The sequence below is a fragment of the Sceloporus occidentalis genome, unplaced genomic scaffold, assembly GCF_023333645.1.
Source record: "Sceloporus occidentalis isolate IW3139 unplaced genomic scaffold, rSceOcc1.0.p SCAF_17, whole genome shotgun sequence".
Lineage (NCBI taxonomy): Eukaryota > Metazoa > Chordata > Lepidosauria > Squamata > Phrynosomatidae > Sceloporus > Sceloporus occidentalis.
Window position 1 is genome coordinate 1066022 of NW_028316997.1, and position 18815 is coordinate 1084836.

The 18815-nt window shown below is 35.3% G+C and overlaps 1 protein-coding gene across 1 annotated transcript in view; it reads left to right on the top strand.

Annotated features, from left to right (window-relative positions):
- LOC149302725 (thyrotropin-releasing hormone-degrading ectoenzyme-like) overlaps positions 1–18815 on the top strand; it is a 331139-nt gene that overhangs the window by 252127 nt on the left and 60197 nt on the right. The window contains exons 8-10 of the mRNA XM_089482127.1: positions 6920–6985; positions 7146–7333; positions 17601–17689. Coding sequence (XP_089338253.1) covers positions 6920–6985; positions 7146–7333; positions 17601–17689 — 343 coding nt within the window. The remainder of the gene's footprint in view (positions 1–6919; positions 6986–7145; positions 7334–17600; positions 17690–18815) is intronic.

Below are 18815 nucleotides of genomic sequence, written 5' to 3' on the forward strand. Positions count from 1 at the left end.
TATATATATATATATATATATATATATATATATACGGTATATAATAAAGATTTTTTAGAGATATTATCAACAAGCATGTACTTTATTTAATGGCAAAACTATTGGGAATTAATTATATATGTTTCAAGGTTTTACTCTGTAGGTAGGTTATTTGTATTAACAATAGTGCGTCTTTTTCTTCTCTTAGTATTTAACAGTAGGAGATGTTCCAGATTTTCATGTTTTAAGTTCAGATTACATCAGTCAGTATGATGAATACCACTGTGCACTGGGTAGTTTGATTGATTCTCCACACTACATACCAGCCATTGTACCCAACATGTGTTTCAATATGACAGCTGCTTCTAGGGTCACTGCAAGTTATTCTTTATTGCATATCTTATTTATAGTCTCACTGGACAAAAAAAAAAGAAATTATTTACTATCACTCTCATGCAGACAGGTAAGCTAGTCTTATTAAACTTTGGCAAAAACAACACTTGTCTGTACCATATGACTCTATTAAATATTTTGATAAAAAAATATTTTGCTCAGATTATTATGACAATACATACAGTTTCATCTGATTATGTCTAATAATACAAAACAAAAACAGATATTATTGTATTTTAGGAAAGTAACCAGTATATTAAAGAACAACATTTATTAAGAATATCAATGCAACCGTGTTACCACTGTGGAAGTATCTTGACTATTAGGTAGAATGTTGGCTATTGGGAATATCAGGAGTTCAGTTCAATGGGTGATAAATTATGCAAACAAACGATGTTATAAATAAGTACATTGGAATATTCTTCTGGCTTTATGCCTCAAATTGATCCATGGGAGAAACTGAAATGCAGAAGTTTTTTCTGTATAAAGCAGGATGGCGTCTTTTTGTGTATTTTACATTTTGTTTTTAAAAATGTAGCAAAATGTAAATGTGCATTGGAATGTTTAATATTTAAGAATATATGTATGATTGTGATAGATATTTTCTTACATTTAATAGGGAAGCCTATGTTTCCTTGTTCCTTATTTTGTTGGTTATGGATCATACAACTTTTCCCTTTATTAGGGTACCTTTTATCAGTAGATTACATAATAGAGGTCTCTTGTTACTCCACAAAACTGTACGTTTTTTTGCAAAACAAAAAAACTAGGTTTCGAAAAAATGGGTGACTGCATAAGTAAGGATGGGAAGAGGCTTAGGAATGTGCTTATTGTCACTTTTCCTCACAGTAGATGTCAGTAGATGCCACAGTATTGGAAGCTTAAATCAAATATGACCTGGAGAACAAAGAAAACAAATGTAAATAGTGATCAAAAGACATAGCTACAAAGTTTTAAATAAATTATGTGGAAATAAGAAATGTCCAACCATTGTCAGAGAACCTTATGCTATTTTGTTTTGGGAACATTTCCATGTTGATGAATCATAGCATAAATTCACATAATTTGGTTCTCTCAATATCTAAGTTAAAGTAGGGTACATTTTGCCTTAGGGTCAAGATAAGAGATAAGGCAAAGGGAAATATATTTTTTTTATATTTCTGGTGAACAGAGAAAATGGCAGATAAGCACTTCTAGCATTAAACCTTAAAGCTTTTGTTCTAGTGTATGTTCCCCTCTTAGTAGTCCATGTTTTAAAATATACATGTGCACTTATTAATACAAAAGCTGTCAAATACAATCACCACTGTTAAACATATTTGAAATATATCATTAAAATATTGTTTATAGTGCTTGTCATGGAAAATATCAGAAACAACTTCTGTCTGCATAAGTCACATTTTCAATTATGTAAAGTAATAAAATATTTTAACATGTAATTATGTATTATAGCATATTAAGAGCATCAGAAAAAAAATCCAGAAATCATAGCATTTTCCTCCCAACATTATCTCATTGCATCACATGGCTTGTATCGTAAAAAAAATCAAGAAGAATATCAAGGCCTCTTCTGCTTGGTAAGATTTTGTTTGAGCAGCATCCATTTAACGTGCCGACCAAGTAGCTTGAAGTGATTTTCATGTTAAGGTAGTGATGTGTTACATAAAAACACCTCGCCAATGTGTAGTGAATTTCAAAGAACAATGCTTTCTTTCTACATGTTATTGAAGCATTATTCTCTACAAGGATGAGAAAGTGCCATTTGTAGAGAATGTAACATGATATATTTACTTGGAGCTTGGATTTACATATAAGCAGCGGTTGCACGTCCTGAACAGAGTGATGTCACTCTGTTTGAATTTTTGAACCAAATACAAATTTGATGCCTTTTTTCCTCCTATGCTCTATAAAAACCTCAGAAGCTTACTAATCATTGCCCTCTGATGGTAACACACATGCTTGTCATAGTGTATCCAAAGGTCAGATATTTTTGATGGTAGTGTTTTTTTCAGTAATGAAACCTGGAGCCCAAACATTTTTTTGTTCAAGATGCAGCTTTTATTTCAATATTAGAGTAAGTAAACTAATGGCAATATTTTCCCCAAATTACTTCTCTGTTCCACAAACATGGATACAATATTGAATGTAAATTACAGTAGCTATCTGAACTTCCCCAGTGAAATTTGCATTTATTTGTCTGAATCATGAGTGTGAATCATCTCACATATTGTTGGACACATAGCTACCAAATCTCTGGGAACCATTTTTAACACCTTGAAGAATTGTAAGTATTTGGGAACATTTATCCACATTTCTGTAGATAACATTTGAATTGTCATCAGTTATACACTAGATTCTTTATATATGTTGGGGCTTTTTTTATTTTAAAAGGATTTAAGAAAGCCAATGTGTTTTGTTGATTTTTGTACTGCAGCTGCTCTTCTTTTTTTATGTCCCTTGTGACAATTTAAATCTTGTAAGTGGCATTTATGTCCTTAATTTTTTCATGGAGATTGACATTTTGTATTACAACTAACTGTGACTCTGATGGCAATGCTGTTTTTTCCATGATCCAGAAAAGAGACAGTAAGTAGGCTATATTTTATTAGGGTTGCCACATCAGAAGCAATTTTGTTGTATCCTAAAGTAATTTCTGTATATCTATCATTTAGAACAAAGGATGCTTCAAGAGTGCAGATGTGCACACTGGGAGCAGATGTAGCATAGTGTAAATCCTACTTCATCTTCCTACTTTGTCCTTGTAAGTCTTTTACACTAATATGTCCGTTTTATGGTCCATAAGAGACCACACTCATGGGTGTAACTAAAACAATTAGGAATTAATTTGTTTAAAATTGTAACAACTTTTGGTTTTAATGCAGCTGTGCAGTACCATTCATTTCTCAGAAACTCTTTGTTATAGAATAAGGGCTCGTTATAAGGAATTCTTCGTGCGGGGTTATAATGTAACCCAAAATGCATTTCCTTAAAAGACAGTGTAGAAACATAAAAATGTCCTGGAAAAAAACATTTTAGTGGAAAATTCAGATGTAGTGAAATTGTGAATAATGTCTACTAGTGCAAACTCCAATAGAATGACACTGGATAGAGTAAGCAAAGGGCAAACAAATATGGGCATCTATAATGACCTGAAAAGTAATGTTCAACAATTTTAAATCATTAAAATGTTTTTTAAACTATATCTAGATTTGCTATAAATGATGATAACTTCCTTTTCATTATTCCTGCCACCTTATCTTTATGGAAAGATGGTATGGAGCAGCAATATTTAAGCTGAAACCTGCATCTAATACCTGCGAGCAAGCGATCCTTGCTTTGTTGGTTTGTGTATTTGTCTGGCGGGGACATCATAGACACTCTTCACCGTTCTTTTTACTTTGGGTAGAGGCTGTGGGTGGAGGCTCAGTTGTGGTTTAACCATTTAACCAGGCCTGGGAAATTGTCAACTGTGCAGTCCATTGAACCAGTTGTAGTTGGTAGAGTGATCTTTGCCAACAGAGACATAGATATCTCTTCCGTAATACACTGGATGCAGGGGTATACCAGAACTGATGCCTAGTTGCAGCTACACTTTTAAAAATCCTATTGTAATGCCAGTATCTCTTTATATCCTAGTTTTTTCATTCCAATCTTTGGTAGGATTGTTTTTCAGTTGCTTGTGATAGATTAACATATGTTATTGAATTCATCTCTATATCTGTGTAAACCAGTCCTGAAAACCTGAACATTTTAAACAATGGCTCCAGTAAATAAGAGAGGTTAAACCATTTGTCCTCAAATGCTGTTCAATACAAAATACAAAGAAGAAGAAAAGAAGAGGAAACACAAGTGTATTGTTATTATGTTAAAGCCACCAATGACATTTAACATAGTAACTGTTCTCATTTCACGTATGTAACCTGTGATTAAGTGGGAGTAGTTGCATGTTGCCTCTTTAAGTTTGATGGCAAAAGCTAAATCTTTTATCGTATTGAACAATTTGCATGTCAAAAATATGCCTCCTGGATACCAATTATTTTGAACTATGAAAAACTGCAAAATACAAGACATTTTAAAGTTGTGCAATTTGTTTGATACTATATTCCTTTATTCATTGCCAAGTTAAGTATGGATACAATATCTCTTTTTGTGATTTTATTGTGCCTACTTTTATTACACAATAGGATTTTGATTTAATTGTTATGGATGGTCATTTCATAAATTATATAAATACTGCCCAATTTTATTTTAGTGTGGAATAAGCAGTTTAATAATAATAATACATCTGCAAAATGGGCAGAGCCACTGTGCATACCACAGGAACAGCCTCTCCCCAATCCTCCAATCCAGGAAAAGGGTGTGGGTAGGGGCTCCGCCCTTTTGAATAAGTGCTCTGGGAGGCTTGATTAATGAAGCTAATACTGAGAGTGAGAGAGTGAATGAGAGTATGAGAAAGTGTGAACGAGCATGAGAAAGCATGAGCAAGGGGGGGTGTCAACAAATTTTGTTTCTTAATGGACAAAAAAAAAGAAATGTGTCCGAATCATTTTTGGTCCATATGCACAAGTCTAATATCTATTCTTTTCCCTTTAAAAATAGATTTCCCACCAGAGTACTGTTACATTATTGCCCAGAATGTGAGTAGTAGTATGTGTCTTGCATTTAAAATTGTAGTGTGTTATAAATACTTTAATTAAATATCACAGGTATTTGTGCCACTGATGCCTCAGGAATAATGTGAAAACAGACCGGATTCTTTTTAGTGCCTTAGCAGTCCACATCTGATACTACTTGGGGATATATTTTTTTCTGTTAGAGTCAAGAGGTTTGCCCTTTGCAGATGCACAAACTGGGTCTATGAAGATTGTATTGTTTTTTCATTGCTTTCCCTCTCTTGAGACAGTTTCTTCTGCAAAGCAGCCTGAGGTTGATGACCAAATTGCACAGAGTTATTACAATTGCAACAGGGTAAATCAATGTTCTGTGTTTCATAGCTTGTTCTTAATGGTACAGACATAAAGTAGAAGAATATAACAAATAATGATGGCTCTTGCTAGTTGAAATTATTTTAATTCATATACTTTGTAATGTATCAAATGGCAAATTAGTAAAATTATTAATAATTATTATTGGAAGTATCACTGTCATGGCTACTATATAGGATTGTTTTCAATGCTGAGCAAAAAGGTACACAATTACCTTAAGTGTTTATAGTAGTTATGTCTTGGGTTCTGTCAATAGAGTACGAGCAGGTACCATTGGACTGGGCCCAGTTATAATTAAAGTTATTAAGATATGAGTGTACGATCAATATAAAAATCATTGAAAATATTCTGCGTTTTCACAACTTTATTACATTCAGTGAGACCTGAGTCAGTTTTTGACCTATAGCTGGATTTAGTGTACTAAATCTACATATATTCTGAATATGAAGAACTACTTGTCTCTGTATGAGTTACACATTTGTGACATTTATTTGAAATTAAATGTCAGAAGAGTGTAAGATAGAAATTCAGCATTCTGTACAGAGTTTGTGTAGCTGCATTTTATCCAATGTTGTTAGTAGTGTGGGTACTTGATCTCTGGCAGTAATTGTGGTGAACATTACAGTGAGGGCATTGTAAAGTCTGTAGGCATATTGGGCAGACTGGGACCGGGGGTCCAAGAAGCTGGTATAGGCCAATGACAATATCTGTGTCTAGTACGTAACAGAGTTTCAGGGCCGGTCTATGACCAAATAGTACCCATACAAAAATACTGTTTAACCCACCTTCCATACCCTTATTACACATTTTCTGCTGTTTTCACTCAAAACATTATGACCATATTATGACCACACTATGACCTCCTGGAATAAGTGTATATCAAGAGATGAAAGAATGATTTGGAGCCCAATAGAGCAATTTGCCCATAGTAAAGCAATCCAAAGGCTGACACTAATTTAGACCTGTATGCCTACAAATAATATGCCACTGCTAGAGACCTCCTGATTCAGGCACCCCAGGCAAATCAGCCATGTAGGGTTCTGTAAGTACTTCTTATAGTAATTATCAAACAGATACACCAAGACGTCTCATTATTGCGAAACACAAACCGAGGTAGGTAGGTTATCGTTATCGTCTTTAGAAAGAAACAAAAAGTTGTATTATTTTATCCTTGAAATAGCTGCACTTTTTAGTTTACCATAATAAACATGGATATTGCTCTTATTGCCCCAAAGAAAATGTAGTCTTTAGATGTAGATACTTATTATAGGGCCGACATAGAAAGAATTGTAAACTTACATCATCTTTCGGGACCTCAAACGTCTCTTCTTCAGATGGAATGTGAAAGCTTACATAACTTTACATCTTCTTCTCTGTTGACCAAATAAAAGGTATGGACTTCATTCTATTTTTCTATGCAAATCTTATATGTTAACATTTCTCAATATAGATGTCATGTTTTAAAGATATTATGCAATAGCTCTTGGTTTTATATTATTTTATTATTTTAAAGTTATGTAGCTGATTTTTATTATTATTTTTAACCTATATTTTTTCTTTAGGACTACTTAACGACTCACAAGTATGGGAATGCAGCAAGAAATGATTTGTGGAACACACTCTCCAAGGTAATAGAGATATAATATATATAATTTAAGTTTTCCATAAATATTTTCATTTTTCTGTGCGCTTTATTATTTTTGAATGCATGTATTGCTCAGATCTGTAGTATATAAGCTTCACATATTATATATAATATGTTATATTATTATATTGTTTAATATTAAGGCCCTGAAGAATGAAGGTAAATCTGTGAATATCCAGCGAGTGATGGACCAGTGGACACTTCAGATGGGCTATCCAGTGATAACCATCCTAAGGAATGAAACAGTAGAGGATGGAATAACAATTACTCAGGAACACTTCTTATACAATATGGATGCAACTATCAGAGACTCAGAGCTCACAAATAAGAGGTAAATGCTTTAAAGTTATCTTATACAATTTGATTTGTCAGGAGAGCTGGCAAGGGGATCAGGAAACAATAGTCCTCTGGGCTGCTTTGGGTCAAATATTTTAGCCCACTGCCTGTTATAATCTTATATTCTTGTTATATTGACCAAAAGGTGGTGCCTTTTGGTGAATATGTGAAAGACAGGACTGAATATTGAACTCTAATTAAGTTTGTCTGGATGTAAATGATACAAAGAATGTGTAATAATCAGGTGTAAAGTGAAAGTGGCTAAAGTAAAATTAATCACTTTAATTATCTTTCCCTTCTATAAGTAGTAGAGAGATAAAACATTTAATGATTTAACGTCTGCAGGAAAGAAGAATAATACCCCTCTGAGTTTATGGGGCCATATTATTATTATTATTTAATATGTGACTTTAGGTGAAGCACAGAACAAATGGAATAAGTGCTGCTGAATCACTGAGGGTAAAACTCTACAGTTACCCCAAAAGTAATGTGAAATAACAAAGGTAATTAGTGACAGCATTCAAAAAACACAAAACAAAACAAATCAATAAATAAGAAGATATACATCCCAAAACATTTGTTTCACGGATGGTGTAAGTTCTCAAGAATCCTAGGTACTTGAAAGAATGAAACAAAACAAAAAAACAAGGAACTTTATGGAACTTTATTTTTGAGCTCTGTCACTAATTACTTTATTGTTATTATTATTTCATGATTAATTATATGGTAAGATTGGCTTAATAAACCCCTATGTTGGACCTATGTATCCTAATGAGACAAAACCTCATTTCTGTGGAGCTTCTGGGCATACCATCTCCACATTTCACCAATCGGGGGAGAGGATTTGCCCAGAAGCTCTGCCATTTTGTGGAGGTTCACCGAAGGTCATGTTCCATTGTCAATGGAGAAGTAGATGAAAAACAAATACTTTTTTGGAGCAACATATGAAGAAAGAAGACAGAAGAAAAAATACAAAAGGACAAGAAGATGCAATACAAGAAGCAGAGCCACACAGCATCGAGACAGAGACACAAAAAGGTCAGCAGAGAAGGTAAAACATTTGGAGTTCTTTTGTTTGTTTCCTTGAGGTCCCTCCTTGTTTGAATTGATGGAACTGGAAAATTTTGTTTATATTGCAATTTGTAAAAATTCTAATGCAAAAGTCTAGTGGGCAATAGCATGCTCATGATAAATTGTCTGTTTCACAAAACATTTTTGTATATTTTTTTCTGCACTTTGTCATACATACCCTGATAATGTATATTGACAATTATTAAGACTTTTTGCTATGAGTAATTTGTTTTTGTTCTCCATTGATGATGAATAGTAATTATTTCTGTATGACTATTGGTGATTAAAAAAATATTTTTGGTGGTCAAAAGAGCCATTTCTGGCTCTTTTTATTTTAACTGGGTTAGTATATATGAAGTGTTCTTCTAAAGATATAGTGGATGTTTCACTACATCATGTTAACAGGACATCTGTGTCTAAGCAGCAAAGCAAGGACTAGAGTTCAGAGGTTCAAATTCCCCAATAACATCATCTGTACAAACTATATTTTCAGCTACTTGCAAAAATGTGATAGACTGTCAACAAGGCAGCAGAGAATATGATTCTAATACGGTATCCTACTTCAAATTCCCTTGTGTAAAGACTTTAAAAAAAATAATTGTTGAACTAACCCATAAAAGGGGTCTTTCATATTTGACCACATCATATATTCATAAACTAGAATGTTTAGTGATTCCCAATCATAGACTCAAACAAGTGATATATTCATGTTGACCTAAAATTCCACCAATAGCTCATAATAACTGAAAGAGAAATGCATTTTTAAAGCTGTTAAGGTCTACGTTCTATTACCTGAGATAAGTTACTTCGCTTGTTTTTAATCTCAGTATTTCCTATTTCAGTTGTATTTAATTAGCATAAATAAATGTACCACAAGGACTTTGAGTAACATTTCCCACTATATATTTCAGCGTGTAAAAGGTGTGACACACTTCATATTAGAATAGTTAATTTATTTAATCAAACATGATGCTTAGCACATTTGGAGGTTTCATTTTTTTTAACTATATAATAATATATCAACACATTTTAGGATAAAAGCCTTCATAGCTTAAAGGATAAAGACAACTAAAATGCAAACTCCTTGAATGTGAAAGAACATTTTGTAACATTCACACTTTTTTGAAAATAGTTCTATATGCTGAGAAATCTTGAGTTACCTGAAATATACATTTTACACAGAACAGTAAAGCTGTTTAACTTTGTATTGTGCTTCTTCCAGTTTTCTTGAAGGTACATAAAAAAGCCTGAGTTCGGTCTAATCTACAACTTATATATTTTCTAATATGTTCCATATTGTTCAATATTGCTCAACTAAAATAAAATGTTATTTCCATTAAACCCCTGATCCAATATGCATGTCTCCTCTTCTTGAGAGTTTTTAGAGGGCTATAGAGAAAATATATTATTAATAAGTAAAATCATGAAATTGTTGACTAAACTATGAGTACATCAGCAATTTAAAATAAAATGTCATCAAAATAAGGTAACTACGCACTAAGCATTGATTTAACTATGCAGCTCCGTTAACCCTGACAACCTTCCCCGGAGGAAGATTTGGTCTTGCATAATGCAGTTAACGTAGTGAAATGTCTCACATATCCAACTTATTATAGAAGACTAGCCACGTTCTTTTCACTGCAACTCAGTTGTTTTTTTTTAAAAAAACCTTTATTTTCTTGTGTTGTCAGAGTTCAGTGCTGTTAAGATCAGTCAGCTGAATTATGTGTTACACAGTTGATAACAAAGTCCTAACTGAATAGATCTTTTTGTATTGATAAAACTATACAAGATTGCACTACAGTATTCACATGTCGTTTGGCATTTATTAACTATTTTTTCTTACAAGTAAACGACACATGTGATCTATAACATATAAGCAGGCCATAACACATATTAGCATTTGTTTAGGTATAAATAATGTCTGGCGGCCTAATGAGAGATAAAACTTTTACTGCAATTGAATGGGCACAGTAATGGAACTCATTTTTAACACTTTTCCCCTATATTTAGATGTACAACTGTTCTTAATACACCACCTCCGAATCTATAATGTGATCACTTTGCTAATATATGTAGCCAAGTGGCTCTGGGCTCATAATGTAAGATCAACATTATGCAGCTTGTTCAGTCATCCTTTATCCTTTTCTAAAATAATCCATTGGTGTGCACAATAATAAGGCAATACCTTATACATCATACCTGCAGACCTTGACATAACATATCTACAGAAATACAAATTATACCAGGCAAATGAACAGGCAATATGATGCTACCATTGGTCTTCTGGAAAAAAGAGGTACCTGCTGTGGACTCCCCGGGGTTCTGTCTCCAAAAACAAACTTTGTATCAATCACCGGAGAATCTTATTTTAGTACACAATATGGCAGTCTTAGATGTCTTCCTCTTGAATTGTTTACTCATTTATCCCACTAATAAATGAAGTTAAGGCTTGTGTATCTAGTCGAAGGCAAACCATTAGACTTACTATGTAAATCGTTCAATTGTAATGCTACAATATGGATAGATTGCTGCAGAAATAAAAATGCTAACAACTGAATAATTCCTTTTTTTTTTCACTTTACATATAAAATAAAACTTTTTGGGAATTAAATCATGCCTCTCTTGAAATGCTATTTATGTTGTTGCTTCCTTCTGTGCATGCAAATGCATGTTCACACTTTAATTTTGTACAATTTAACAGAATATAGTTTTATAGTATTTAGCTGGATGTAACATTTCTCAGCATTTATAATTTATAACCAATGTATCTTCTTTTAATTTTCTGTAGCAGACTGTGAATTTGATAAACTGTGACTTCAACTCCTTAGCCCTTTGATCGCTTATGTTTGTTGAGACCGTACCAGATCCTGTGTCAACCAAACTTTCAAATGCACATGCTTTTGAAGATTATTTTTTTTAAAAAATATGCCAGTTAGATTCCTAAAAAAGGACCATGTCTTTGAGTAGTTCAATAACAAAGTTGTCCTGGAAGACATAAGAGTAAAAATGTGCCTGTCTCACATAACTACTTCATATGGTATAGGCTCAGGTTGACATTTGAGGCCAATTCTTCCAATTCAAATGAACAATGATTTTTGCTGTCCAGTGCTAAACTTCCGATCTCTTCAGAGATCATGGCTGCAGTAACTGCTTTGTGGATCTGTAATTTCAATTACTATTTAGAGTTGGTGACATGATTATATTCCCTATCTTGTAACAGACACAAGGCAGTGGATAAAGAGCTGACCATACGATATTTGGGATGTCCACCTGTCAATAATGGAAAGGAAGTATATGTTTTAGGAACTTTTGTTTTATTTATAATTTGATCATTCATAATGCAACTTAGTTTAACCCCTTAATGACAAAGCCTGTACATGTACGGGCTCAAAATGCATTGTTTTTAATGGGTTTAGGGACCTCCCATTGTCCTTAAGGGGGTTAATTCCTAGGGTCAAGGACCAAAAAAGGGGTGCCGTCCAGGCTGTAGGACCAAATTATGTATATGTTGATTGCAACTCCAACTTGAAAAGGAAGTCTAAAATGCTTGCATGGATCCCTGCTAGTTCGTGCTTTCCAAAAAAAAAAAAACTTTCGAAACTAAAATGTCCAATTTATACTATCCACTCTTATCCAAAACACATTCACAGAAATGGATGCATAAAAATACATTAAATGTAGCTGTATAAGAATTTGAAGGTAAAATACACAATAAAAGTTTGTGGCCACAATCTTTACATCAAAGAAGCATTTGCCTCCCTGACCTCCAAACACAGAAACACAGAATTTGACGGCAGATAAGAACTATTCGGCTCATCTAGTCTGGCCATCTTTCCTGATATATCAGCCTTTGTTCAGGTCCTATAGCGAGCAAAACGTTATGTCTATGTCCCATGACTGTTTAAATTACCTCACTGTTTTAGCCTCCACCACGTCTACTGGGAAACTGTTCCATTTATCTACTACCTTCTGAGTAAAGTAGAACTTCCTTACATTACATATAAGCCTCTGACCTTCTAGTTAGACCATGACCTCTTCTACCATTGTTCCTCCTTTTAAATAAACTTGCCTCCTGTACTTTGTTGAATCCCTTTAAGTATGTAATATTTCTGTTGCAGCCCCCTCTCTCTTCTTTCCTCCAAGCTATACATATTAAGATCCTTTTAACCTTCCCTAATAATTTCTGTCCTGCAAACGACTTACAATTTTTGTAGCTCTACTCTGAACTCTCTCCATTGTGTCAATATCCTTCTGGACATTGGCGGAACTACCGGGGTTGCAGGGGTCGCGACTGCGACCGGGCTCTGGAGTTCTGCCAGTCAGGGGGGCCCAAGGGGTGCCGAGCGGTCGTTTTCAGCAACCGCTCTGCGCCCTTCTGTCTCCTCTGCCGCCTCCACCTGCCTCAGCGCTGCCCCGACTGCAGTGGTGGGAGCGTGAGGCGTCTGTCTCGGGTGCCGGTGCTTCACGCAGTGAAGCCATGCGCAACACAGCAGAGCAGCGAGGCCTCGCGCCCCCACCACAGGACTTCCCGGTAAGTGACCTACAAAGGGGGGTAGGGAGAGGGTAGATAGTGAGAGGGGGGGTAGGGAGAGGGTATATAGTGAGAAGGAGGGGGGTAGGGAGAAGGTAGATAGTGAGAAGGATGGGGGAGGGTAGATAGTGAGAAGGAGGGGGGTAGGGAGAGGTTAGATGATGTGAGAAGGGGTAGATTGGGTTGGGGTGGGGGGCCTTAACATATTCTCACACCGGGGCCCTGAGGCTTCTAGTTACACCCCTGCTTCTGGAGGTGGGGTCTCCATAACTGTACAGAACACCAGAGATCTGTAAAGTGGCATATTCACCTCTCTCTCCCTGTTGCTAATCCCTTTCCCTATGCAACCCAACATCCTGCTTGCTTTTTGAGATGCTTGCTTGTGCATTGTCTGCTTTCCTTTAAGTCATCAGAAATAATGACTCCCAAGTCCCTCTTTTCTGTTGTCTCTGACAGTACCGTGCCATAATGCAATATTCTGTCTTGCTATTTTTACTTTTCAAGTGCATTATTTTACAGTTATCAATATTAAAATGCAGCTGCCACACTCTCAACCATTCTTCTAATTTACTTAAGTAATTCGTCATTTGAATTTTTCCACCCAGATTGTCTGCCCTGTTGCAGACTTTGCATTATCTGCAGAAAGATATACTATACCATTATTACCTTTTGTAATATTACTAATAAAAATATTAAAAAGAACATGTGCCGATACTTATCCCTGAGGTACCCCACTAGTAACAAGTCCTTCCTCTGAAAATACACCATTAACTACAAACATCTACCTCCTGTCACTCAACCATTCCTTTAGTAATTTAACTATTCTGGCATTCAAACCCAAAGACTGCAATGTCTATGAGGGACAGTGTCAAGTGCCTTACTATGTAATAATGTAGATTATCAGACCCTCCCAGGTCTATTATTTTAGTGACCTGGTCAAGAAATTAAGTTAGTTTAGCTTGACAGGGCCTATCTAAGCCAGTCCTGCTCTAATGGTGGGTGCTCCAATTTAATTTGTTATTAATGTTAATGCATTTGTTTACTTTGGAAATAAAATGGATTTTACATTTTAGATTAGGCTTAATTTATTAATGATTTGATTAACTAATTGACTAATATGTAAATTACACATGATGATAAAGTACTATTTAAATATGTATGCAGAAATACTTATCTATGTAACATCAAGAACCACAGGGAATCAATTGCTTTATTTAGGTCTTTGAGATTTATTATTTCATACATTTACTAATGTTTGGTTATTTTTACTCCAGGGTTTGTATTTTCCCCAAAGTGTAAATTATAATATTTGCTCTAAAATGGTCTCTTTTTTTTATCACTCCAAAGCATACAAATCATTTGTAGCTTCCGGTGCTGCATTTTATATTAATTCAAATGCAATACGTTACAGCCCTGTTTGTTACATAATTCTAAACTATTCTAATGGTAATTTTTGATATGTATTTTTGTTTATTGTTATTCTTTCCATGGTTTTTTTGTGTTAATGCACCTAATGGATCACATTAGTTTTTGGGTGATAGTTTTATTCACTTTAAATTGTGTTTATATTATGCAAGATGCCAGAAAAGGGTTTACACCATAGCATTACTAAGATACCACTAATTGCATTCATCCAAATGGAGACAAAAATGTAGCAGTTTGAGAATCTGTTTACTACTATTTTTAGCAAAAGTATATCTGCAAAACTCAGCCTACAACACATTTTGGTTTAGACCAACAAAAAGCTGTACAAAATCTTGAAAAAGAAAATCACACATGTGACACTGTATAAGTATGTCACCTAGCATAAGCATGTCAACTAGTGTACTGCTAAAATTTAAGATATACTATGTGTTTATATACTGCTTTTGTATGATTTCTTTTATTTCTATTCTAGTTCTCTTTTGGATGTCATTCCAGGCCAAATTGTTTATTTCATCTCCTAGGTTTCACATACTGCAAGTAATAAGTTCAATGTATTTAAGTTTTTTTTCAGAAAGATGTCAATGTTAACCACTTACTACCACAGAGCTCCATCTGTCAACTGGTATTTGTTTTTTCATAGTGTTGTGAAACCAAAAATGTTTATTTGCTTATCTTCTCTCTTGTCCAGCTTTCATATTTAGTGGGGGGCACATGGAGGGACAGGGACCAAAGTAGGGGGAGGAGGGGCAATCATAAAATGCTACATATACACTATATACAGTATATCTGTGTTAAACACAAGTACATACCTATGCTCTCACACACAGAAGTATACAACCATGCTCTCACACATACACAAGTACACATCCATGCTCACACACACAAAGACATATGCATGCTCACATACATACGTATGCATGCTCATACACACACGTACACACCCATGCTCACACACACACACAAGTACACATCCATGCTCACACACACAAAGACATATGCATGCTCACATACATACACAAACAAGTACACATCCATGCTAACACACACAAGTACATATGCATGCTCACACACAAGTACACATCCATGCTCAAACATATAAACAAATGCACATCCATGCTCATACACACACAAGTACACTACACATCCATGCTCATACACACACACTCGTACACATCCATGATCAAACACACACACACAAGCACACATCCATTCTATCACACACATACAAGTGCACATCCATGGTCACACACACGCACATCCATGCTCACACATACACACACACAAGTACACATCCATGATCAAACACACACACAAAAGTACACATGCATGATCAAACACACACACAAATACATATCCACGATCACACACACACACATACGCCTCCATGATCACACACACACGTACGCCTCCATGAGTAAACACACACAAGTACACATACATGTATGTGAGCAGTCTTGGTTTCACTGCATACGTTCCTGCCTCCCCGTGCCAGTTGAAAATAGTTTAGAAAGGTCCCTTCTGACCTGGATCGGTGTGGTCCAGGTCGGAAGGGCCCTTTTTAAACGATTTTGAACAGGTACGAGGAAACAGAAAGAATGGGTTGAAGCGGTCGCACCAGGCCCTTATAGTTACTCCAGCGCTTGGAAGCATCAATCAGTGCTCCCTCGTGGCTGCACAAAAAAATGGGCATGGCCCCCCTGCCAACTCCACTGGTCTTATTCCAAGCAACATACATCACTCTGTCACTCAAAAGGCACGTAAAGGAAATTAACTCCTCATCTTTAAGAGATCCTACTTGCCCATTTGATATAAACTTACACCAGTTAGTTTGAATGTGGAACTGTTTTCCAGTTAATAAATGGTGCCACCAACACACCTCTCATATTGCATTGTAAATACTGGTGTTTCTCATTTATCAGAATGCATAAAACCCAACTTAATGCTATTGTAATGCTTCTAAATAGTCTGTTTTAATGATATTATTATTTGTCACTCTCTCTACTGAAATGACACTACAGCATCTGCTGCTGTCTAAGTAAAACGTAATGCACTGTACTTTTAATAAATAAGCTATAAATACATTCAATGACTAGTATTTCTTTTAAAACATTCATGTAATTATAGTTTTTCCAACCATGAGGTATTTGAGAGCAAATTTCATGACGCTAAAATAAAGGTCAAGGGGCACCAACCAGAATACATAAAGAAGAATGCCCTAAAGGGAATTTCTATTGTCCCTGTCGGCCTTACCAAAGAAGGAAGATTAAAGTACTTAAAAATGCATTCCTCAAACGGTTAAAAATAAGTACTTACCTTGGGGAGAAGCCGCAGATCCCTGGTTCATCTGTAAAGCTGTTTGGATCACCCAATTAGTGGAAGGAAAGCACTCCTATTAAAATCAATGGAAAACTTTCAGCACATGCGCATGGGGGGGTCATCATTTAAACTTCCCTATGATGCTGACAGCCAGAACTGGAGCTAACTGGTGGTAAGTATATTATGTGTCAGGAAATGTGTTCAGCTGAACACATCCCCTGTATAGAAAATAGCTGAGTGGTTGGGAAAAGGGGCAAATGCATTTGGGGGGATTCTGCATAAATGTAAAGATACCTCAAATCTAGCATATATATTAAAGTCCACTGGAGTGTCCCTTTAAGGGAGCAAAACGGTGTGCTATTTTACTCATTATTAAGAGTCCAATGTCAAATGAAATACTTTTTGTCTGGTTTAGTTGCTTTCACAATAGAATATTAATTCAATCTTTGAAACTAACTGTATCTGTTTTTCACAGACATTGTAAGACTGATTACGTATCATTGACAGAAAATGTTTCAAAACATTCTATTACTTTTGTTCCATTACCACATTCTTATTCTTTCAGCACTATGTACTCTCGTCTTTTGGTGCCTCAGGCAACTAACTAATGTTTAATTTCCCCTACCTTAAATTAATTCCAGCAGCACTACTACCAAACATCTTATTTTTCAGTTGCTAGATTATTTCCGAACCCTTTATGTGATGTCTGAGCTGTAATATGACATTTCTATATCAATCTGGTTGTGTTTGAGATTGTTTCATTATTTATTCTATAAGTTATTAGATGTCATTTAAAAAATTACAGGTACTTAATTTTTGCCACAAAATAAGATTTTGTTTTTCTTTTGTATTCATGCTCACCGAGAGTAATTACTACTGTTCCTGTGTTTTTATTCAATTTCCCTTTGTTTTTCAGCTACCTGTGGCATGTTCCATTAACAATTGCAGTGGGAAATACAAGTCATATCTCACCGCAGACAATTATATGGGTGTCTAACAAATCAGGTGAGAATATATTGGTATCTCTAGAAACATAACCAAACAATGAGTACCAATGGCAAATAGTTTACCGAAAATGTTAACATTCATCTTTACTGTCAGGTTGAGAATATTTCAGCTGTCTAATAAACAAAACATGATATTAGGTCTCTTTGGAAATTTTAAGACCTTCATTATAGACTACCATTCAGAATTCCTTGTCCCTTTTTTTCATTACACAATACAATTTAACTCGGTTAAGCAGGTCGCGTAGGAGCTCAATTGCAGGGGATACCTGGGGCTCTGCCTGTACCTATGATGCATACCGACAAATAAGTACAGAGGAGCAAATAGTTAAACACAATATAAGTCTATGTTACATATATGTGCTAGCTGGACAGAAGTACAAACAGGACTGGTTACACAGCAAGCTAAAGCATAGGCAGAGTACAGGCTGTAGGTAAATGCAGGGGCGTACCTAGAGTATTTGGCACCCGGGGCGGATCCTGTAAGAGGCACCCCCCCCCACCAAATGTAAAGACATCTACAAAATTATGTTAAGAATATTTATTGCACCAATTTGTAAACTGTATGTCAACTGTAAACAACAAGAAATCTGAAAAAATAAATTAATTACTTATAAGTAAAATAAATACATTTAAATAACATTTACTGAACATATAATAGTGCTTTCTTTAATAACCCTCCAAAAAAACAGCGTCCACATTGCCCACATAGAACCTGACCAGCACCCAAATTACACACACATATGACGGGCCATCTTTGCCCCCAAACAGCCCAGCATGAGTCAGCATTGTTCCCAAACAGCCAAGTGTACGCCATCTTTGTCCCATGAACACGCTACCTGTGCCATCTTTGTCCCATGAACACGCTACCTGTGCCATCTTTGTCCCATAAACACCCTGCCTGTGCCATTTTTGTCCCTTTGTCCCATAAACACCCTGCTTATACCATCTTTGCCTTTTTGACAAATCAACTATACACCTATGATTAACACAAACACTTTTACAGTCACTCACTAATTCATTTTCATTCACACAATTCATTCACACAATCATTTATTCTTTCACACAAATTATTTACACATATTCATTGATGCATTCTCACAAATTCATTAATTCTCTCACTCATT